Source organism: Pseudophryne corroboree, chromosome 2 (genome assembly GCF_028390025.1).
Source record: "Pseudophryne corroboree isolate aPseCor3 chromosome 2, aPseCor3.hap2, whole genome shotgun sequence".
Classification (NCBI taxonomy): domain Eukaryota; kingdom Metazoa; phylum Chordata; class Amphibia; order Anura; family Myobatrachidae; genus Pseudophryne; species Pseudophryne corroboree.
The window spans coordinates 483122815-483148420 of record NC_086445.1 but is presented as its reverse complement, the minus strand read 5'-3'; the positions used below and the strand labels follow the sequence as shown (position 1 = coordinate 483148420).

At 43.5% G+C, this 25606-nt stretch overlaps 1 protein-coding gene and 2 pseudogenes across 1 annotated transcript in view; 1 reads left to right on the top strand and 2 right to left on the bottom strand.

Annotated features, from left to right (window-relative positions):
• VPS53 (VPS53 subunit of GARP complex) overlaps positions 1-25606 on the bottom strand; it is a 472189-nt gene that overhangs the window by 331935 nt on the left and 114648 nt on the right. The window contains exon 5 of the mRNA XM_063953873.1: positions 7969-8055. Within this exon, the coding sequence (XP_063809943.1) occupies positions 7969-8055 (87 nt within the window). The remainder of the gene's footprint in view (positions 1-7968; positions 8056-25606) is intronic.
• On the bottom strand, positions 21838-21956 carry LOC135051623 (5S ribosomal RNA; annotated as a pseudogene).
• On the top strand, positions 24067-24185 carry LOC135052686 (5S ribosomal RNA; annotated as a pseudogene).

Sequence of the window (25606 nt, the reverse complement as noted above, 5' to 3'; positions counted from 1 at the left end):
GAATCCTGTATGTGACGTAAAAACAATTCAATGTCACTTCTATCCATAGAATCTAATTCCTCTAGTAATGTGCCTGACCACCTTACTATGGCTTTAGAAATCCACGCACAAGCAATAGTGGGTCTTAAAGCTACGCCAGTAGCTGTGTATAGTGATTTGAGCGTAGTCTCAATCTTGCGATCAGCCGGCTCTTTTAAAACGGTGGACCCAGGGACAGGTAAAACCACTTTTTTAGACAACCTAGATACAGAAGCATCTACTACAGGCGGGATTTCCCACTTTTTCCTGTCCTCCTCAGGGAAAGGAAAGGCAATGAGAATTTTTACAGATTATACTGGCCTGAGGTGATTTTGCTGCTAACAGTGGGATTAGCCCCTGTTAGCATAATTGACCAGTGTAGGGTATGTTGCGCTGGCCCAGGACGCCCCTCACAACACCGTACACAGTGTGTCCGCTGAGCCTTCCGTAGCGCAGCCTGTCACTTCCCGGGCTGCCGGCATCCTACTCACCACTCTTCTTTCATCTGGCTCTGTAAGGGGGTGGCAGCATGCTGCCCGAGTGAATGGTCGCCTCGTGGGCTTGCGATCAGAACCCTCAGGAGCTCAGTGTCCTGTCAGCGGAGATAGAGAACCATTAACTTCTAGAGTTGGTTCCTACTTACCCCCCTAAGTCCCACAAAGCAGGGAGGCTGTTGCTGTTTCACTCTTAGAAAAACAATAAAACTAGAAAAACTCCTAAGAGCTCCCATAGCTGTGACCGGCTCCTCCGGGTACATTTTTTAAACTGGGTCTGGTAGGAGGGGAATAGAGGGAGGAGCCAGCCCACACTATTAAACTCTTAAAGTGCCAATGGCTCCCAAGGGACCCGTCTATACCCCATGGTACTAATGTGGACCCCAGCATCCTCTAGGACGTAAGAGAAACTTACATGATCCTTGTAAAGGGTTGTTGTGGCCAGACTAGGTCCAGGTTGTGTCTCATCAGCCACCTGTGTTGTAGGCAACACACCGGCTTCTTCTTCCATCAGCAGTGGATCAGCCGCCATGGGTGTAGGCTCATCCACAAACAATGCAGGTGACTGTGGTGGAGATGACCATGCCTCTTAGGTCACTACAGGAGGAAGGGGTTCTGCAACACAGGCCTGGCTAATTTCAGCGGCAGCCAGACTGGATGACAATGTTATAGGGCTGCTTAATGCGGTATGGCTACATGTGTGGGCAGACAGCTCAAAAATAAGAATTTACTTACCGATAATTCTATTTCTCATAGTCCGTAGTGGATGCTGGGGACTCCGTAAGGACCATGGGGAATAGCGGCTCCGCAGGAGACTGGGCACATCTAAAGAAAGCTTTAGGACTATCTGGTGTGCACTGGCTCCTCCCCCTATGACCCTCCTCCAAGCCTCAGTTAGGATACTGTGCCCGGACGAGCGTACACAATAAGGAAGGATTTTGAATCCCGGGTAAGACTCATACCAGCCACACCAATCACACCGTATAACCTGTGATCTGAACCCAGTTAACAGCATGATAACAGAGGAGCCTCTGAAAGATGGCTCACAACAATAATAACCCGATTTTTGTAACAATAACTATGTACAAGTATTGCAGACAATCCGCACTTGGGATGGGCGCCCAGCATCCACTACGGACTATGAGAAATAGAATTATCGGTAAGTAAATTCTTATTTTCTCTAACGTCCTAAGTGGATGCTGGGGAATCCGTAAGGACCATGGGGATAATACCAAAGCTCCCAAACGGGCGGGAGAGTGCGGATGACTCTGCAGCACCAAATGAGAGAACTCCAGGTCCTCCTCAGCCAGAAGATCAATTTTGTAGAATTTTACAAACATATTTGCTCCTGACCAAGTAGCTGCTCGGCAAAGTTGTAAAGCCGAGACCCCTCGGGCAGCCGCCCAAGATGAGCCCACCTTCCTTGTGGAGTGGGCATTTACAGATTTTTGGCTGTGGCAGGCCTGCCACAGAATGTGCAAGCTGAATTGTACTACAAATCCAACGAGCAATAGTCTGCTTAGAAGCAGGAGCACCCAGCTTGTTGGGTGCACACAGGATAAACAGCGAGTCAGATTTCCTGACTCCAGCCGTCCTGGAAACATATTTTCAGGGCACTGACAACGTCTAGCAACTTGGAGGCCTCCAAGTCCCTAGTAGCCGCAGGCACCACCAATAGGTTGGTTCAGGTGAGACGCTGAAACCACCTTGGGGAGAAACTGAGGACGAGTCCTCAATTCCGCCCTGTCCGAATGGAAAATCAGATAAGGGCTTTTTCAGGATAAAGCCGCCAATTCTATCACGCGCCTGGCCCAGGCCAGGGCCAACAGCATGACCACTTTCCATGTGAGATATTTTAACTCCACAGATTTAAGTGGTTCAAACCAATGTGACTTTTGGAACCCAAAACTACATTGAGATCCCAAAGTGCCACTGGAGGCACAAAAGGAGGCTGTATATGCAGTACCCCTTTTACAAACGTCTGAACATCAGGGACTGAAGCTAGTTCTTTTTGGAAGAAAATTGACAGGGTCGAAATTTGAACCTTAATGGACCCCAATTTCAGGCCCATAGACACTCCTGTTTGCAGGAAATATAGGAATCGACCCAGTTGAATTTCCTCCGTCGGGCCTTACTGGCCTCGCACCACGCAACATATTTTCGCCAATTGCGGTGATAATGTTTTTGCGGTTACATCCTTCCTGGCTTTGATCAGGATAGGGATGACTTCATCCGGAATGCCTTTTTTCCTTCAGGATCCGGCGTTCAACCGCCATGCCGTCAAACGCAGCCGCGGTAAGTCTTGGAACAGACAGGGTCCTTGCTGGAGCAGGTCCCTTCTTAGAGGTAGAGGCCACGGATCCTCCGTGAGCATCTCTTGAAGTTCCGGTTACCAAGTCCTTCTTGGCCAATCCGGAACCACGAATATAGTGCTTACTCCTCTCCATCTTATCAATCTCAGTACCTTGGGTATGAGAGGCAGAGGAGGGAACACATACCCTGACTGGTACACCCACGGTGTTACCAGAGCGTCTACAGCTTATTGCCTGAGGGTCCCTGGACCAATACCTGTCGAGTTTTTAATCATGTGGAAGACTTCTGGGTGAAGTCCCCACTCTCCCGGGTGGAGGTCGTGCTGAGGAAGTCTGCTTCCCAGTTGTCCACTCCCGGAATGAATACTGCTGACAGTGCTATCACATGATTTTCCGCCCAGCGAAGAATCCTTGCAGCTTCTGCCATTGCCCTCCTGCTTCTTGTGCCACCCTGTCTGTTTACGTGGGTGACTGCCGTGATGTTGTCCGACTGGATCAACACCGGCTGACCTTGAAGCAGAGGTCTTGCTAAGCTTAGAGCATTGTAAATGGCCCTTAGCTTCAGGATATTTATGTGAAGTGATGTCTCCAGGCTTGACCATAAGCCCTGGATATTCCTTCCCTGTGTGACTGCTCCCCAGCCTCGCAGGCTGGCATCCGTGGTCACCAGGACCCAGTCCTGAATGCCTAATCTGCGGCCCTCTAGAAGATGAGCACTCTGCAACCACCACAGGAGGGACACCCTTGTCCTTGGTGACAGGGTTATCCGCTGATGCATCTGAAGATGCGATCCGGACCATTTGTCCAGCAGGTCCCACTGGAAAGTTCTTGCGTGGAATCTGCCGAATGGGATTGCTTCGTAGGAAGCCACCATTTTACCCAGAACCCTTGTGCATTGATGCACTGAGACTTGGCTCGGTTTTAGGAGGTTCCTGACTAGCTCGGATAACTCCCTGGCTTTCTCCTCCGGGAGAAACACCTTTTTCTGGACTGTGTCCAGGATCATACCTAGGAACAGAAGACACGTCGTCGGAACCAGGTGCGATTTTGGAATATTGAGAATCCAATCGTGCTGCCGCAACACTACCTGAGATAGTGCTACACCGACCTCCAACTGTTCCCTGGATCTTACCCTTATCAGGGAATTGTCCAAGGAAGGGATAACTAAAATTCACTTCCTTCGAAGGAATATCATCATTTCGGCCATTACCTTGGTAAAGACCCGGGGTGCCGTGTACCATCCATACGGCAGCGTCTGAACTGATAGTGACAGTTCTGTACCATAAACCTGAGGTACCCTTGGTGAGAAGGGTAAATTTTGACATGAAGGTAAGCATCCTTGATGTCCCGAGACATCATGTAGTCCCCTTCTTCCAGGTTCGCAATCACTGCTCTGAGTGACTCAATCTTGAATTTGAACCTCTGTACGTAAGTGTTCAAAGATTTTAGATTTAGAATCGGTCTCACCGAGCCGTCCGGCTTCGGTACCACAACAGTGTGGAATAATACCCCGTTCCCTGTTGCAGGAGGGGTATCTTGATTATCACCTGCTGGGAATACAGCTTGTGAATGGCTTCCAAAACTGTCTCCCTGTCAGAAGGAGACATCGGTAAAGCCGACTTTAGGAAACGGCGAGGGGGAGACGTCTCGAATTCTAATTTGTACCCCTGAGATATCACCTGAAGGATCCAGGGGTCTACTTGCGAGTGAGCCCACTGCGCGCTGAAATTCATTGAGACGGGCCCCCCACCGTGCCTGATTCTGCTTGTAAAGCCCCAGCGTATACTGAGGGCTTGGCAGAGGCGGGAGAGGGTTTCTGTTCCTGGGAACTGGCTGATTTCTGCAGCCTTTTTCCTCTCCCTCTGTCACGGGGCAGAAATGAGGAACCTTTTGCCCGCTTGTCCACGAAAAGACTGCGCCTGATAATACGGCGTCTTCTCATGTTGAGAGGCGCCCTGGGGTACAAACGTGGAATTCCCAGCTGTTGCCGTGGCCACCAGGTCTGAAAGACCGACCCCAAATAACTCCTCCCTTAATAAAGCAATACTTCCAAATGCCGTTTGGAATACGCATCACCTGACCACTGACGTGTCCATAACCCTCTACTGGTAGAAATGGACAACGCGCTTAGACTTGATGCCAGTCGGCAAATATTCCGCTGTGCATCACGCATATATAAAAATGCATCTTTTAAATGCTCTATAAGCAAAAATATACTGTCCCTATCTAGGGTATCAATATTTTCAGTCAGGGAATCCGACCACGCCAACCCAGCACTGCACATCCAGGCTGAGGCGATTGCTGGTCGCAGTATAACACCAGTATGTGTGTAAATACCTTTTAGGATACCCTCCTGCTTTCTATCAGCAGGATCCTTAAGGGCGGCCATCTCAGGCGAAGGTAGAGCCCTTACAAGCGTGTGAGCGCTTTATCCCCCCTAGGGGGTGTTTCCCAACGCACCCTAACCTCTGGCGGGAAAGGATATAATGCCAATAACATTTTAGAAATTATCCGTTGTTATCGGGGGAAACCCACGCATCATCACACACCTCATTTAATTTCTCAGATTCAGGAAAACTACAGGTAGTTTTTCCTCACCGAACATAATACCCCTTTTTTGGTGGTACTCGTATTATCAGAAATGTGTAAAACATTTTTCATTGCCTCAATCATGTAACGTGTGGCCCTACTGGAAGTCACATTCGTCTCTTCACCGTCGACACTGGAGTCAGTATCCGTGTCGGCGTCTATATCTGCCATCTGAGGTAACGGGCGCTTTAGAGCCCCTGACGGCCTATGAGACGTCTGGACAGGCACAAGCTGAGTAGCCGGCTGTCTCATGTCAACCACTGTCTTTTATACAGAGCTGACACTGTCACGTAATTCCTTCCAACAGTTCATCCACTCAGGTGTCGACCCCCTAGGGGGTGACATCACTATTACAGGCAATCTGCTCCGTCTCCACATCATTTTTCTCCTCATACATGTCGACACAAAAGTACCGACATACAGCACACACACAGGGAATGCTCTGATAGAGGACAGGACCCCACTAGCCCTTTGGGGAGACAGAGGGAGAGTTTGCCAGCACACACCAGAGCGCTATATATATACAGGGATAACCTTATATAAGTGTTTTTCCCCTTATAGCTGCTGTATAGTTAATACTGCGCCTAATTAGTGCCCCCCTCTCTTTTTTTAACCCTTTCTGTAGTGTAGTGACTGCAGGGGAGAGACAGGGAGCTTCCCTCCAACGGAGCTGTGAGGGAAAATGGCGCCAGTGTGCTGAGGAGATAGGCTCCGCCCCTTTTTCGCGGACTTTTCTCCTGCTTTTTTATGGATTCTGGCAGGGGTTAAATGCATCCATATAGCAAAGGAGCTATATGTGATGCATTTTTTTTGCCATCCAAGGTGTTTTTATTGCGTCTCAGGGCGCCCCCCCCAGCGCCCTGCACCCTCAGTGACCGAAGTGTGAAGTGTGCTGAGAAGCAATGGCGCACAGCTGCAGTGCTGTGCGCTACCTTGTTGAAGACAGGACGTCTTCTGCCGCCGATTTTCCGGACCTCTTCTGCCTTCTGGCTCTGTAAGGGGGCCGGCGGCGCGGCTCTGGGACCCATCCAAGCTGGGCTTGTGATCGTCCCTCTGGAGCTAATGTCCAGTAGCCTAAGAAGCCCAATCCACTCTGCACGCAGGTGAGTTCGCTTCTTCTCCCCTTAGTCCCTCGATGCAGTGAGCCTGTTGCCAGCAGGTCTCACTGAAAATAAAAAACCTAATCTAAAACTTTCACTAAGAAGCTCAGGAGAGCCCCTAGTGTGCACCCTTCTCGTTCGGGCACAGAGATCTAACTGAGGCTTGGAGGAGGGTCATAGGGGGAGGAGCCAGTGCACACCAGATAGTCCTAAAGCTTTCTTTAGATGTGCCCAGTCTCCTGCGGAGCCGCTATTCCCCATGGTCCTTACGGAGTCCCCAGCATCCACTTAGGACGTTAGAGAAATACTGTCAATCCATGCGGGCAGCACCACTGCAATTCCTATTGTCCTGCAGTTTGTTAACCTTGTGATATTGTTTCATGAGTGCCTTCAACTTACTGACCACCTGCTGTTGGGACCTAATAAATCCAGATGCCGTAAGCATTTTACTGATGCTGCGATATGTTATCCTGCATCCCTGACTGTACCGGTTATCTGCCTATGTATTTCTTCCTCACCCCTGATCAGCAGCAACTCCCTGACTTCCTCATCACTCCAGTTTGCCATGGCTACTGAGCTCCAAAGGAGTAAAGAACTAGGTTCAAAGGAGTGCAGAATTGGTCCAAAGGAGTGCAGAGAACTGTGCCGATTGCTTTACAAACTTGTGCTCACAGTGCAGTGCAGTACAGTAAACAGACCTCAGCTGACTGGGAACAGGCAATCAGCACTATTTTTTCAGAGGCGAGTTGAATATTCCGGGACTGTAGCTTTTTAGTGCACAATAATCCGGGTCCGACACGTGTTTAAGCCTTTTTTTAACCCAGGTTGAAATATCGGGTTGGACGTCCAGGGATATTCAGTTTGGCGCTTTCACACCGCAACAACTCGGTAAAGGGACGGGTTATTTTGGCGATGTGAAAGGGGCAACAGAAACATAGAATTTGACGGCAGATAAGAACCCATCTAGTCTGCTCCTTTTTTATCCTTTAGGTAATCTCAACCCTTTTTGAACCATAGTTCTTTGTAAGGATTTTCATATGCTGTATGTACGTACTGTGTAAGCAAGAGTTCTGAAAATCTCACACGTGGAGAATTGCGTTTAGCTGACATAGTACTATATTATTTGTTATTGTGTATGCAAATGTTCAGTGCATTAATTAATGTCTTATTCTGCAAAAGCATATCTTCCTTTATTTATTTAAAAGCCGTTTTCATGAAATGTCCACAATGTGTAGATGTTGTGCATGATGGAATAATGTGTTTATTTTTACACAGATAATTTAAAAAAATAGTCAATTGCTGTGTGTGCTGTCCCGCTCAAAATGGGGAATTGGTTGTAATGTGAAAAACCTACTGACTATCAAACACTTAGCCATATATCTTAGGTGACATCTATCCAATGTATATATACTGATGGGGAACACAGTTATCCTCTTAGGCCAGTTTTTTAATTACCATTTGCTCAGATTTTTCTGCTTTGTCCTTGATGTCTTTGATCTTGCCGAAGAGTTGCTGTATGGCTTTCTGAGCCTCTTCCAAAGCCTGAGGGAGTAACAAAAACAACAGATATTCAGCAATTCATCAATTCTATGTAAAGCTGGCAGTATTTATTATTTAACATGCAAATTCAGAACAATGTATTCATGCAAACCAGAGTGCACTAAATTTATGCTACTCATACATTATATAAAATGTAAATAAGCATTAAAGTGTATATAAAACTCTTCACAGGAAAATGGTGTATATACAATATATCTTTTTGTACTTATAAACACTTTTTAATCTATACTTTATAAAAATAAACATTTTAAAAGACAGTACAATTTGTTCTTGCCAGCTGACTTCCATGACTCCGCTAAATACTATCTATATAAATATAAGCATTTTTGGCTTCTCGTGATCAAACAGAATAATCTTTTAAAGGATGAGTGCTTTGTATTTGAATTACCAAGTTTTACCTCAACTAACAAATCTGAAATTTATGATATACATATAAAGACTTTAATGCATTTTATAAAAAAAAAAAAAAAAAAAAAAAAACGGAGCTGCCAAAAATATACAATTGTAATGACAGTTAAAGGACCAATATGTCCATCTACTATAATTATGTATATGTATTTCTAGGTCTGAATTACTAGTATAGTCCTATGCATCTTTCAAGAAGAATTAAACTGAATTCTACTCCAAACTGTTCCTTTTCCATACACACGCACACCCTTTGCAGAAGCAATCCCCACTGTTTATGCCATTGAGCCACCTGAGTTTCATTTAGTTCAAGCACTCCAACCATTATCCCATGAACAACTAGGAAGGCGCTACTGAGAAAATTATTTCCACTCCTCTATTTAATGATGAAGAATAAAATTCCACTGTTAAAGGGGGATGTAGTTAGTATAGGTGGTCACTATACCAACGCCGGGTTCCCGACCAATTAACATGCCGACTGACAGGGATTATTCCCACTCATGGATGTCCACGACACCCACAGAGTGGGAATAGAACCTGTGGTGAGCGCAGCGAGACACTGAGCCCACAAGGGGCTTCTTTGCGCATGCCCCCCCTGGCAATCTAAAGCTCGGTATCCCGGCGTCGGTATGGTGACTGGTGGGATCCCAAATGCCGGTCACCTGAACCCAACCCATTAAAGGACTGCTGCTCCCAAAAATTAAGAGACTGACCCTCCAAAAACAAAACCATTCAGAAAACAAACATACTTACATACATACATACATACATACATACAGGACTATAGTCAGATTTTCATTGATAAAAAACTCCAACAAATTTCACATGAAATCAACATCTGCGCAGTAAGTTATAAAATCACCATTGATACCTTGAACATAACCATATAAAAATGCACTTACAAGTATTTCAAGCACAAATAGGCATGGTATGTCAATTCAGTCAATTAATTAATTAATATAGCTGATATGTCAGCGCTGTCTCTCTAACTAATCCAATAAGTGATTGAGCTTTTGTTAGTAATATAGACAAAGACAAAGCAATTAATAAAGTCTCTTAAGGATCTAGTTGACATATAAGCATATGCAAATAAAAACCAGAATAGTTTCTGTCTGCTTAAATCCAAAAAGCCAGTATTATTAAGGTCAAAAAGCATCAATCTGTTAATATTTGTAATGTCACAGCTATCATTAACACGTTAGTGTCAGCGGTTACGTAACTATTAAGTCATCCTTTTTTAGGAATCCCAGTATCGGTAACATATAAACACTCTCCTCTCACTTGTATATGGGTGTCCCTTTCACATAAAGATTAGGTTGCTCGCTATCAACCATTTGATCCCAAATGCTGGGAAACGGTCAAAAACTATTGTTCGGATAAACCTGCATAATTGCATATGCCCTGGGCTCCGCTGTTTGGTCGGCAACAGAGAAGAGAGTGGGACAGTAGGGAGGAGGTGGAAAGACAGCTGTCTCCACTGCTTTATTCTCCTCAGCAGGCTGTCTACGCCATCCTGAAATGGTGGATGGATTTTGAACAGCGAATCGGAAAGCAGTGCTTCTATCAATCATTCTCCCCACACTAATGGACATTTATGGTCCGCTACTGACTAGATTTCTCTCTCCTCCTCCTCTCTCTTTCCTTTCTCCTTCTCTCTCCTCCTCCTCCTCCTCTCTGACCCTTTCTCCTCCTGTCTCTCTCCTACTTTTCTCACTTCCTCCCTCTCTCCATTCAGCCATCTCCTCCCTCCATCTCTCTCCCCCTCTTTCTCTACTTCCTTCTCTCTCTCCCTCCATCTCACCCTCTTCTATCTCTCTCTCACCTCTCTATATCTCCTTCCCTCTTTATCCCTCTCTCTTTGCCTTTCTCTTCTCCCTCCTTCCCTTTCTCCTCTTTCCCGCTCTCTACTCCCCTCCATCTCCCCCTCTCTTGTAATCCCTCTTTCTCCCTTCATCTCACCCTTTCTATTTCTCTCTCTCGCTCTCACCCACTTTGTCCCTCTCTTCTTTCTGGTCTACCTCCCTCCCTCCTTGTCTCACTCTCAAAGCATTATTTTGCACTTGGACCCACCACTCACAAGTTCCACCACTGTACAAAGGTTAAATAGAGTAATATTACATGTCATCCTATTCCAACAATTCACCTGTTTCTACACTCACTGTAGATCTAAGTGTATTTACAACAAGCAGTGACATAAAGAAAGCTACCAATGCAGGGTGTATGACGCAGGCAATTCCAGCTATATACTGTATTTTACCATAAGGACGGCTGAAAACAAAGGTGATTCAAGTTAAGAATGTAATATCTTAAAAGGTAAAATGCATCAAATGCATCAAATCAGTGCTAGTGAAACCACTGACCAAAATCACTACTTCAACTGGTTGAAAATGCCACATATATGGTAAATCTTTGTTGGGTTTATCTCTATGACATATGTCTATTTTCAACTTGACAGAAACTCACAATTTTAGCAGAATCAGAGGCTATTACATCCCGAATTAGGTGTTTTTTTTTTTTTTTTTTTAACTAAACCTGTGGTATCAAAGCATATGTCTGCTGAAAGAAGGCCACACACCTGAAAACCCCAGAGACCAAGGTCCACATGTGGTATTATTCATCACTACTTATTACAAATAGGATAAGTCTTTAGCAAGGAGAACCTGAAGATAACACACAAAGTTTAGGGCTCTGACAACCCACCTTTCTTACAGAGATATAAGGACAGATTTGGATATGCAGGACAAAGAAAGGACTGCAGGCCATTATATTTAATATAATTTATTTTCAGAATGTACCATCTTAGGCAAACCACGACCCTTAATAAACATAAAAATGTATTCATAACATAACTGACAGAAGTACTTAATGTTTTCAAGACACAGAAAGATTGTATATAAACACAGGGACAGGAAGAAAAAGAACATTGTTTCATTTATGCATACACGTACACGGTGTCCTAAACCATTTGCTCTGTGAGTGAATTTACTGCACAGTTTTTATTTAGGTTCATAGTTTCAAGTGAACAATCTCAGGTACACTTACTTTTGTGTCATGGTTTACTTTGCTGAAAAGCTAAAAAGAAAAATAATAAATCCCCTTAGAAAATGTTCACAATTTACAGATTTTTTTGAGCCACCCAACACAATTATTAAGCCACTAGCTGTTCTACCCGTTCTTCGCACAGGGGTTTTCATGGTGGCAGGCCCGCATCAAGGGGGGACGTTGGGTACTCCAGTCCCGGACCCGGACTGAGATGAGGCCCAGGTGCTTGTAGTCAGGATCAGGGACACTGGTCAGCTGCCTGCCTGCCGTAGGGGGACATAGGCAGAGCCGCGGTCCGCCGCCATATTCTTAATACAGAGCCGACCGTGAGCCAGTCGGAGCTCACGAACCGTCAGACAATCAGGAGCTGCCATTCAGCAGCTCCCGACTTGCTGCCAGTCTGTGAGCTCCGATTGGCTCATGGCCGGCTCTGTATTAAGAATATGGCCACGGAACGCGCCTCTGCTATTGTCCCTCCGTGGCTGCCCCTCCGATGCCCCTCCGATGCGCTCTGTCCCTCCCGGTCCCCTGATCCTGACTACAACCACCCGGGCTCCCTCAAAAGGTAAAGTTTGGGGAATGCAGGGAAGGGGGGGAGCAGACAGTGTGTGTGGTGGGTGCCCTGCCTTGTTAGGGTCAGTCCCGGGCCCCATCATTTCTGATGGCAGCTCTGCACGGTGGTACATATAAATGAGTTTTCAAAATTTGGTAAATCTATAGAGATGTACATTTGAGACGTCTTAATGTTAAGTAAATATTAATCCATGGTTCTTGGCATTACCAGAAAAGCACCCATAGCAGATACGGTGAAAAAAAAAAGTGGCAGGGCCATTTTTGTACTTTATTAAATTATACACACTGGAGGTGCAATCCAAATTTTGATCAGATTGTCCATTTGGGCGTCATCGTTCACGTAGTTTAAGCCACGCAACGGTAATGACGTCATTATGTCAACCCCCTTTTCATCCCCTTAGGGGAGGTTTATTAAAATTCTAATTACAGAGTTTTTCTATTTCCCATCTGAAGAATACCTATGTTACATTTCAGCTTCCTAACATATCGGGAAGAGAATTAGTGATGAGTGAGCGAGGGCTTTCGCATTTCTATATATAGTCTATTTCTTTATTTAGTTTCATAATACACAAAGGCCAGCTTTTGAAAATACAGTAAGTATTATGAATGGAAGTGGGATAAGAACATATTGTAGACAAAATTTCCTCATCTTTCCCCACTTGCTCGCTTCTGTTTTAGAACCAGTGTAGTCAATATTGGCATATACTGTGTTTGCATTATTGAGCAGGTGTATCTAATAAAGTGACCATTTAATGTATACTGGGCATGGTCATTCCTTTCAGCCTTTTGATAATAGTTTAATTATTAGACAATTTTAAAAAAAAGAGATGGGAAAATCTTCTGGAGCTCAGCTCAGGCCATGTTCTTATGCGACGGACAGAAGGAGTTGATCTAGCATGTCCGTTTATCTTTAAACCTTCGAAATAATAAAATAAGGATTACTTCTCAGCTGTTGCTCTTCCACAAACTGACCACTGTCGTTACAGCCTCGCCTTCCATTCTTCACTGCACCTAATACTTGATACATACCTCACAGCCTCACTTAATCCCCAAAAAATGTCAACACTGTTTTATACCACACCATTTTCTTGGTCTTCATATATATATATATATATATATATATATATATATATATATATATATATTAATTAATTATTTTTATTTTAAGTCTCAGAATAAAACTAAATATGAAAAATGTCATATGCTTTCTCTTCAAAGCCTTTTAACAGACTGCACTTTCTATAACACCACGCTGAATTGTGATAACTAAAGGATCTTAACATAATACGGTTATGTCCAGAAATGTGAAAATATGTTACTTCAGCCAACAATAATAAACATACAAAAGGAAAATGTCTTTTGACATAGTTATTCAGAACATTGTAGATAGCTGGGAAAATCCTAACAACTACACTATTGCAGTATAAAGAAAAAGTCTTACTATATAACGTGTCATTTAGCCATCATCTTCATGCCTTTAACTACTTTTTAATTAGTTTGCCTGGCTGTTGAAATAGTGTTGTAAATAATGGACATTATTTATAGTAGTAACTGGTAAGTCAATGTGAATGCTTACAATAGATGGGCAAAATTTATGTTTAATAGCTACCCTCCGTTTCAATGCAACAGTTCTTCACATTTTGCACAAAACACTTAAGGAAAGCTATCAAAAACATAATTTAAAGACTGAATTCCAGTTTGACAATACAAAAAAACAACCAATACAATGGATTTGTGAGAAGTAGCAGGGCAAGTTCACAGAGAGTCTAGCAGCCATAAAGGTGTCATTGCAAAACAGCAGCACGTCTCTTTTATCTGCATCACTGTAAAGGGGGGTATACACGGGAGAGATGTGTGCTGATCGAACCGCTCAGCACACATCTCTCCCGCCACTCAGCACAGTGCGATGTGTGCTGAGCGATGCGGGGGGAGGATGGGGGCCACTCATTTCACCCAGCGGGTGAAATGAGCGACCTGCTAGATTGGCCTGCATGCAGGCTCAATCTAGCAGCGGCGATAGCGATGTGCGGGGCCGCGCATCGCTATCGCTGAGGGGGCTACACACGAGTGATCTGTGCTAAAAATCTAAGCAATCTAGTCAGATTGCTTAGATTTTAAGCATGGATCTCTCCGTGAGTACCCCCCTTTAGCTCGAGTCTTATCTGGCATACTAGATTAAACAAATAACATTAGCAACACACTCTACACCGTCAGTGGTGAATTTCCCATTAGGCATGTGAGGCACATGACTAGGTAGTGGCACTTGGATGCTTGTGTTGGTACGGTTAGCCCAAAATGTACCAGTAACTGCAAAATATTCCCACTGTACTGTACCATATGCCAGTTCTCAAACGTTTTTGAATCAAGGAACCCTAGAGCATAAAAAATAAATAAAAAAAACATAAAAATTCACTGCATCCCTAGGCCAAAATTTTCTTAACGAGAAATGTAGAAAAATATTAAATTAAGTAAATTGTGTTTATATGTCATCTTTAGGGTCAATTATGTGGTGAGGGACAAGATTTGCTTATGTTCGTCCACATATTTTAATGATTGGCAGCCACTAGCACTGGTTTTGTCTATTACATTGACATTGACCACCAACCCGCAGCATCCCAGCAAGTGTCTTGTGGCACCCTGGCACACAGTTTGAGAACCACTGCCACATGCCATCTTGAAACGAGTGTAAATAAGTAGGGCATGCCCATACCGTCCCTGTAAGCTGTCCTACTTCGTAAATATGTATCATAGTTAAAAATAATAAGTCATAGTGGGTTTATTATTCTATTAAATAAGGGCTTAAAACCAATCAATAAAAACAGTGAAACTAGGCAGGCGGGGGGGGCACCCGTTACTGTTGTGCTTAGTGGCGCCCTCACCACTAAATCCGCACCTGTACACCGTGCTGTTATAGAAGCCCACAGCGCATTTGTTTCAATGTGCAGGAAGCTAAGGATGTTGGCTGTGGCTTTGCTTCGACAGCATGGGCCCTCATTTTCGTAGAAACATCCCTATAGCTCTACCAGAGAAACAAAGTGATACTGCCCATGGCAAGCTTTACTTGAAGTAAACCAGCCTGCAATGTCAGCTCAGACTACATTGAAGTCTTCTTTGATATTCTGGCTCACCTTCCATGACCCAAATGACAAACAGGACTGTCCCTAAGATATACGGCTACTGCAGACCTCTTCTGACTGACAGGCCACTTAGAGATAGTTCCAGCCAGGCTGTTGCCTCTAGAGTCTGTCCCCAATAGGTGTTGCTGCCAGAAACTCTGCAACTGGATGATTTCTTTTGCAGGGGCAAATGTTACTCTGGGCACAGTTGTTAGGATAGGATTTTCACATGTTCTTGGCAAGGAACGGATTTGATGAACAGGTCTTAAGAGGAAGATAGCAGTTGCAGAACATTGCATTTGATAACTGCTAATCAGAGCAACAGATCAGTGTAATAACAAAAAATAGTTTGAAAAACTGGTCAAGACTGGATTATTATGAGAACAGGGGGTTATAAACTGGCTCTGGACCTTCTAGCAATGGCTTCAGACTGGGACAAGAAGTATCGTGTTCAGATGCTAATATAATTCCACGGATGCTGTGCAAGCTTAGTGGTGCCTCCGTGAAACAGAGTAGACCTTATATATTAACTATCATCAATGTATCTAAGTAACCGTTTATCCACTATATCATGCTTATTCATATCCAATATACACTGCTCAAAAAAATAAAAGGGAACACAAAAATAACACATCCTAGATCTGAATGAATGAAATATTCTTATTAAATACTTTGTTCTTTACATAGTTGAATGTGCTGACAACAAAATCACACAAAAATTAACAATGGAAATCAAATTTATTAACCCATGGAGGTCTGGATTTGGAGTCACACTCAAAATTAAAGTGGAAAAACACACTACAGGCTGATCCAACTTTGATGTAATGTCCTTAAAACAAGTCAAAATGAGGCTCAGTAGTGTGTGTGGCCTCCACGTGCCTGTATGACCTCCCTACAACGCCTGGGCATGCTCCTGATGTGGTGGCGGATGGTCTCCTGAGGGATCTCCTCCCAGACCTGGACTAAAGCATCCGCCAACTCCTGGACAGTCTGTGGTGCAACGTTGGTGGATGGAGCGAGACATGATGTCCCAGATGTGCTCAATTGGATTCAGGTCCGGGGAACGGGCAGGCCAGTTCATAGCATCAATGCCTTCGTCTTGCAGGAACTGCTGACACACTCCAGCCACATGAGGTCTAGCATTGTCTTGCATTAGGAGGAACCCAGGGCCAACCGCACCAGCATATGGTCTCACAAGGGGTCTGAGGATCTCATCTCGGTACCTAATGGCAGTCAGGCTACCTCTGGCGAGCACATGGAGGGCTGTGCGGCCCCCCAAAAAAATGCCACCCCACACCATTACTGACCCACTGCCAAACCGGTCATGCTGGAGGATGTTGCAGGCAGCAGAACGTACTCCTTGGCGTCTCCAGACTCTGTCACGTCTGTCACATGTGCTCAGTGAGAACCTGTTTTTCATCTGTGAAGAGCACAGGGCGCCAGTGGTGAATTTGCCAATCTTGGTGTTCTGTGGCAAATGCCAAACGTCCTGCACGGTGTAGGGCTGTAAGCACAACCCCCACCTGTGGACGTCGGGCCCTCATACCACCCTCATGGAGTCTGTTTCTGATCGTTTGAGTAGACACATGCGCATTTGTGGCTTGCTGGAGGTCATTTTTCAGGGCTCTGGCAGTGCTCCTCCTGTTCCTCCTTGCACAAAGGCGGAGGCAGCGGTCCTGCTGCTGGGTTGTTGCCCTCCTACGGCCTCCTCTACGTCTCCTGATGTACTGGCCTGTCTCCTGGTAGCGCCTCCATGCTCTGGACACTATGCTGACAGACACAGCAAACCTTCTTGCCACAGCTTGCATTGATGTGCCATCCTGGATGAGCTGCACTACCTGAACCACTTGTGTGGGTTGTAGACTCCATCTCATGCTACCACTAGAGTGAAAGCACCGCCAGCTTTCAAAAGTGACCAAAACATCAGCCAGAAAGCATAGGAGCTGAGAAGTGGTCTGTGGTCACCACCTGCAGAACAACTCCTTTATTGGGGGTGTCTTGCTAATTGCCTATGATTCCCACCTGTTGTCTACTCCATTTGCACAACAGCATGTGAAATTGATTGTCAATCAGTGTTGCTGACTAAGTGGACAGTTTGATTTCACAGAAGTGTGATTGACTTGCGAGTTACATTGTGTTGTTTAAGTGTACCCTTTATTTTTTTGAGCAGTGTATATATCTTCCTTACTGAATAAATACATATACCATGCTGGCTGTTGTGGCACTACTTCTTTTTGATAGACACCTTTCCTAAAAATGGTTTAAAAGGTGTCTGATACGCCTACCTCCTCATATTGTAGATCTGTTAGAACTGTCTGTAAGTAAACAAGATCTCCTAACATAAACTTGGGGATGCCCCATCCACTTAGTGATGTCCACACTAAAAAGCACTATTAAACATACATACACAAACCCAAGGAAAAAGGTCTTCAACAGACAATGTTGAATTATTATTTTTAATTTTTATTTTTTAACAGCCAGCAAGCGCATAATGGCCATTTTCACCTCTTGTTTTTTAGTTGTAGTTGGATGGAATTGAAAAAAAATGAAGGGGAGTAAATTGGAAAGTTGATGCAGAGATTCTTGGAAAATCAAATGATAAGTAATGGCCTTTACATTGTATACTAGTATTTTGGACTAGTCATTCACTGGGTCATGATCCAGGCATTCCCAGGCTTTATTTTTCCTCTTCCATCAATCCCATTTTTTTCCAACCCTTTCTCCAGTTCACTCTGCCCCCTTTCTTTTTTCCTTTTCTCTCTGACTCTCATTGCCTTTTTCCTTCCAGGTCGCTCCACTTTTCTGTCTCCCCCCTTCTTTCCATCTCTCTCTAAAGCCCTGGTGAGCACTTGGGCGCCAGTTTGAAAGATTGAACAGGTGTTTGAAATGTTTTTTTTTTTTTGTGTGTGTGTGTGTGTGTGTGTGTTGTTTTTTTTTTTTGCTGCTACTCTAGGTGTGCTGGTTTATGTGGATATTCTACATACTTTGATATGCATTATTTGTTACCGTGCACACACCTGACGATTGGAAGTGTGTGCAATCCACTTTTCTTTGTCTCTAAAGCCCTCCAAACACTAGAATGATTTTCGTGCCAATACGCAGGATATCGATATATCTAAAAGATATATCTTTAGTGACAGTGCAAACTGTTTGCATTTCACCAACAATAATTATCCGATGCGCGGTCCCATGGGTCGTTTGATGTAGCTTTAGATCTTTCCATGTGGCCACGCCTCAGATCTTAAAATCTATCTTCATGTGTATGCACAAAATAGTTTGTCCAGGACTGCAGGGGAGCTGCTGGGGAGTTCAAGGAAAATCTTAAAGACTTGCATCTTTTGTAAGTTTTTCTGGTGTGTGGGTACCTTCAATCTCCCACTTTCCCTCTGCTTACAGTCTCTCTTTCTGTGTTCCTCTCTTGCTCTCTTTAGTCCGTAAATATGGACAACCATTTCAATGAATGAGGTGTGTCATAGACAAAGCACAGTGTAAAATTAGTGACAGGAGTTTTTCACCTACAAATATTTCATCTGTAGATTTACTCGTCTAAAATTCGATTGTGTCCATACAACTCATCCAACACATCCAAACATCTGGATTCAACCAAGCTCACAGCTGTTATTCTACACAGTGTACATGACGGCTTTGAGTTGGCAGTTCACCCACAAATTTAAGAGTACTCCTGAATGAGATGAAATACCATGCACTCTGATAATCCATGCTCTCTTCCAGCTATGATGCCACCTTCCCTTTAAACGTACTACTCTGACCTTGGTTTTGTATTTGGAGGTCAAAAAGTGAGCTATGTCTGAAATATGTGCTGCTGAGGCTTCTAGTTTCCCTGCTCATAGGAGAAGCAATAGCTACTTCCTGGAGGAGCGCTGAACCCAGATTACTGCCTCAGGCTGCACACCATGCTGCAAGCCAGGAACACTAAGGGGTTCCTCCTCAAATATTTTGTGGGGAAGGTGGGTGATTAGGCTAGCTAAGCTGGGCCAAGATGTGTTCAATGTGCAACACTGGTGTCAGTGGAAGCTGTGAGCATGGTGCTCTCACTGTGCATGTTATAGGTGGACAGATTAGCAGCATAATATTAGCTATTGGTGACTAAGAATTAATCTATTCTTGGCAACCTCCCTGTCACTGGCGTTTCTATAATGGGTGCAGTGTGTGCGGTGCACACGGGCCCCTGACTCCAGAGGGGGCCCCCACCGCACACGCTGCACCCATTTTGTGAATACTCACCCCTTCGAGTCCCGCGGGGACATCCACGGCGGTGTTAAAACTCAGTGAAAATGGCCCAGCGGCCATTTTCACGGAGTTCTGCACATGCGCAGTAGAGAAATCTCAGGGAAAATGGCCGCTGCGCCATTTTCCCGGGGATCTGCGCATGCGCGGTAGAGTCTGAGCGCTCTAGTGCTCAGACTCTTTCCGCTGCCAGCAGAGAGGAGGGGGCCCTAATGGATGAGGCTGCCCCCGGGCCTCCTCCTCTCTTAAAACGCTGCTGCTCCCTGTGAATGTTAAAGAGCACCTGCCTTCTACTACGTACAATGGAGGAAAACATTATATGGCCAGAGACCATATAACATGCATAACTATAAAATCATTCATGTATTATGCCTGTTTTCTTCAGGTACAATACTCCAGACATACAAAAGATTTTCACTCACTCAGGCAATAGGGCACAAATACAATATAAACTAAAGGTGGTATAAATGACAAAAAAACAGCCACTATTTTCTTTGTTTATCTAGGACCTACCTCAAATTTTAAGTGCACAAAGGAGGTCTGTCTTCATTTTTACAAGTTTTAATTGCAATTAGCATACAAAAGTGCTGATTAAAATTAAGTCTAGATCAATTACATTTCATGTGTTTGTATACTGCAGTGAATAGTGAATGTTAGTTAATACTACATTAAATATAAAGCATGTCATAGTTTTAAAGCGACTACCCCATCACTTTGATTGTATTAATATTCAATATTGAATACATTTTTATTACACAACTTCTAGAACTGCTAGACCTTTTTCAATAACCTGCAGAGTCATAATACAAAAAAGGGATTCTGTTTTATACGACTACTCAGCTATTATTTCCAGCAAGACGGATAGTGATTTGCACGAGATTATTTTGGCAGATACTGGTGCAAATGTCAGCACAGAAGCATATTAAATTACCCATTTGTTTTCTATAGATTTCTTGGCGCATTTGCCAGTTGAGTTACAGACTGTACAGCTAAGCCATCTATAAAGACCATGGGATCAGTGGATCCACTTAGAGACATCTGTTTTGTCCTTACGTACTCAGCAATAGAAAAATGTCTATATACATAGCTCAAGTTAATGCAGTAAATCATAAAACGGCAAACACAGTCAACAGTCTTTATCCATCATGACAAGTGTCTTTTCGGCAGACCCAGTCACAGATATAAATCACAACTCTGCTAGGCCATTTCCACATTACATAGTTGTAAGAAACATTGCTGTTTTTTTCACTCCTGATTGTAATGCAACCTAATACAAAACTGATTAATAAGCATTTAATAATGACAACTATTAAAAACTGATTGGTAGGGATATCACTACTTTTCTGTATACATTAGGACCACTTCTGCCTTCCTGGGAGAAACTTACTCCGTATTTGGGGGCTGACTCAGAGGCAGACGCTAATAGCACAGCATCTATGCAACAGCAGTGCGCAAATATGCAAAAGCCGAAGGAGGCATCTGCAGTAAAAAGATGCCCATTGCATGCTTCTGTGATCCACTGCTGCGTCCGAGGACAAAGCATCGGATCTACTTTACGACCATCGAACATCTGAGTAACATGCAGTTTACGGAAGCCCAGGGCGATCCGGCACCGGATTTATTAAATAGGAATGATAATGGAATTAGGAAAAAGAAACCAAATTTGGACAGTATGTTACCCTTAACAAATAAGGGAGAGAAGCGGCAAAATTAGCCCTTTTAGTAATAAGTATATAAATATATACGTATAAATGTTATGCTGTCCTAATTGGTGGTGCACCCAGAGCCAGAAAGTATGCAAACTTTGAAAAATGGGAAGAAAAAAGAAGGCTCTTGTGTGGGCGCACTCTTGTAGAAGAAGTAAATTTGATATAATAATTGAGATGGAATATTTAAAACATAACTTTTATTGACATTCTTATGATATAGAGTTCTTCCCTGAGATCTGTCCTTCAAAATGCAAGATAGAAAGCATCTTTGTAAATAAAATGTTCTGGTCTCTTATTGGTAAAGAGTGTGTGGAAGGGTTGTAGACATTAAATGGTCATACCCCCATTCCCCTTGACCAGTACAGAATTGCTGTATTAATGGAACCACAGGGTGGTCAAGACACAATGATATATAGGGCTATGCTCTTTGGCTATAAGAGATTAGGGTAATGATCAGAAGTCACTCCTCTAAAAGCGATACAGAGAATTAGCATACACATATCAAGATTCTAGAAAATGAAAAATAGAAAATAATGAACATCACGAAAACAGTGCCAATGACCATTATATTTTAAACACCGAGATGGGAAAATAGGATTTAGAGATTGCTGAATAGAAAAAATTGGTGATACTGCTGTTGGTGTTGATATCGCATAAGTGAGGAAAATCCTGCTCTACAACACCAGGTATTCGCAGGTGGTCTCCCTTCCTGATACTGACCTGGCCCAACGCTGTTTAGCTTCCAAGATCAGACGAGATCGGGCGCTGGCAGCGTGGTATGGTAGTAGAGAATTTTATGTGAACACCAATGAGAGTGCACCTATTTAAGAATGCTGAAATTTTAGAGAGACCGACAGTAAAGTGATAGAGAAAGAATCGTGGAAATATGTGGATCTGCTTTCCACGTTAGACCCGATTCCAAAATTCCCACTCACGTGGTGCAATGTTCCGGGAATCGTGAATGAGAGTCCACGAAATTGGTGATCTCGGGAAGATGAGGTTGTCAGGATTGGCACTGTTGATTGCAATCAAAGAAATCCCTGACTGCTACGTATGTTGTGGTTTGTCCAAACAAATAATTAATAGTAATGGATACTAGATGCAAAAAATGGATATGAAGTCACACTAGTAGCAAAATTGTTTGAATCTAGAATAGAGGTTTAGAATCTATCAAATTACATACTGAAATGTCAAATCCAACATAACTGACAAATATGAGAGGTATGCTATTCATATTCATATGTCAGTTGCTGAGGAGACAGAAGCGAGAAGAAGAAACATTTGAATCCAAAATAACAGGCAAAATTAATATGTATCTGTTAATCATGTGCATTAACTAATGAATCTTAGGATATTTGCCGCTTGACCTCAGACAAGGTGCTAAGTGCTTGATAAATCTGAGAGGTATATGCTATTCATGTTCATATATCAATTGCTGAGGAGACAGAAGTAAAAAGCAAGAAGAAAAAACATTGAAGAATAACAAGCAAAAGTAATAGGTATATGTTAATCATATGCATTAACTAATGAATCTTTGGATATTTGCAGCTTAACCTCAGACAAGATGCTAAATGCTTGGTATGCTATAAGGACCCCTGAAAAGTTGCCACCGTGATACACATTGAATGTGGAATAATTCAGGCAGTTCTGCCTGGGTTTGCAGTGGAAGTTGCTATCCGTGGCATACAGCCACAAGATAGTGGGGCTTACGGTTTCACCAGGGAGATGAGAGAGCCATGGAGAGCAAGCAGATAAATGAGGCTGATGCCAAGATGAGGTTGTGTCGACGAGACCCCTTTGCTGGATGCGGAAAATGCGTTTCGCCCTAAGGCTTGTTCACTTCCGGGTTCCGGAACAAGCCTTAGGGCGAAACGCGTTTTCCGCATCCAGCAAAGGGGTCTCGTCGACACAACCTCATCTTGGCATCAGCCTCATTTATCTGCTTGCTCTCCATGGCTCTCTCATCTCCCTGGTGAAACCGTAAGCCCCACTATCTTGTGGCTGTATGCCACGGATAGCAACTTCCACTGCAAACCCAGGCAGAACTGCCTGAATTATTCCACATTCAATGTGTATCACGGTGGCAACTTTTCAGGGGTCCTTATAGCATACCAAGCATTTAGCATCTTGTCTGAGGTTAAGCTGCAAATATCCAAAGATTCATTAGTTAATGCATATGATTAACATATACCTATTACTTTTGCTTGTTATTCTTCAATGTTTTTTCTTCTTGCTTTTTACTTCTGTCTCCTCAGCAATTGATATATGAACATGAATAGCATATACCTCTCAGATTTATCAAGCACTTAGCACCTTGTCTGAGGTCAAGCGGCAAATATCCTAAGATTCATTAGTTAATGCACATGATTAACAGATACATATTAATTTTGCCTGTTATTTTGGATTCAAATGTTTCTTCTTCTCGCTTCTGTCTCCTCAGCAACTGACATATGAATATGAATAGCATACCTCTCATATTTGTCAGTTATGTTGGATTTGACATTTCAGTATGTAATTTGATAGATTCTAAACCTCTATTCTAGATTCAAACAATTTTGCTACTAGTGTGACTTCATATCCATTTTTTGCATCTAGTATCCATTACTATTAATTATTTGTTTGGACAAACCACAACATACGTAGCAGTCAGGGATTTCTTTGATTGCAATCAACAGTGCCAATCCTGACAACCTCATCTTCCCGAGATCACCAATTTCGTGGACTCTCATTCACGATTCCCGGAACATTGCACCACGTGAGTGGGAATTTTGGAATCGGGTCTAACGTGGAAAGCAGATCCACATATTTCCACGATTCTTTCTCTATCACTTTACTGTCGGTCTCTCTAAAATTTCAGCATTCTTAAATAGGTGCACTCTCATTGGTGTTCACATAAAATTCTCTACTACCATACCACGCTGCCAGCGCCCGATCTCGTCTGATCTTGGAAACTAAACAGCGTTGGGCCAGGTCAGTATCAGGAAGGGAGACCACCTGCGAATACCTGGTGTTGTAGAGCAGGATTTTCCTCACTTATGCGATATCAACACCAACAGCAGTATCACCAATTTTTTCTATTCAGCAATCTCTAAATCCTATTTTCCCATCTCGGTGTTTAAAATATAATGGTCATTGGCACTGTTTTCGTGATGTTCATTATTTTCTATTTTTCATTTTCTAGAATCTTGATATGTGTATGCTAATTCTCTGTATCGCTTTTAGAGGAGTGACTTCTGATCATTACCCTAATCTCTTATAGCCAAAGAGCATAGCCCTATATATCATTGTGTCTTGACCACCCTGTGGTTCCATTAATACAGCAATTCTGTACTGGTCAAGGGGAATGGGGGTATGACCATTTAATGTCTACAACCCTTCCACACACTCTTTACCAATAAGAGACCAGAACATTTTATTTACAAAGATGCTTTCTATCTTGCATTTTGAAGGACAGATCTCAGGGAAGAACTCTATATCATAAGAATGTCAATAAAAGTTATGTTTTAAATATTCCATCTCAATTATTATATCAAATTTACTTCTTCTACAAGAGTGCGCCCACACAAGAGCCTTCTTTTTTCTTCCCATTTTTCAAAGTTAACATGCAGTTTACTCAGGATGTGCTGCCACTGGCTTCAGCACAACCAGGATACAGGACTGACATTTTCTGGAACGCTGCTTGTCGCCCCTAAACGACAGCAGCATGTAAATCAAGCTGCTGCGTTTGGGTCACTGTGAGCGGCATTGCAACCCAGATCTGCACATGCACAGATTCCGCTCTTTTTCCTCATGAGAGGAGGGAAATTTACCTCAGCTTTCTTCCCCTTAAACATGTGTACCCTTGTGTAAGGGACAGATGAGTCATCAGTGATATGCAAATCATCTTTTATTACAATAATCATATATTGAATACTTTTCTGCCATTTTGGCTGTAACTTTGCATTATCGTAGTCGACACTGGAGTCAGACTCCGTGTCGATATCAGTGTCTATTATTTTGGATAGTGAGCATTGAGAGACTCTGAAGGTATCTGCGACATAGGGACAGACATGGGTAGATTCCCTGTCTGTTCTCTAATCTTTTGTGCAATAAATTCACCTTAGCACTTAATTACACAAATCCAAACAGGTGTCGGCGTTGTCGACGGAGACACCCTCTCACACACATATTTCCTCCATCTCCTCCTTAGGGGAGCCTTTTACCTCAGACATGTCGACACACACGTACCGACACACCACACACTCTGGGAATGCTCATCTGAAGACAATTCCCCCATAAGGCCCTTTGGAGAGACAGAGAGAGAGTATGCCAGTACACACCCCAGCGCTATTAACCCAGGAATAACACAGTAACTTAATGTTAACCCAGTAGCTGCTGTTTATATTGATTTTTGCGCCTAATTATGTGCCCCCCCCCCTCTCTTTTTACCCTCTTCTACCG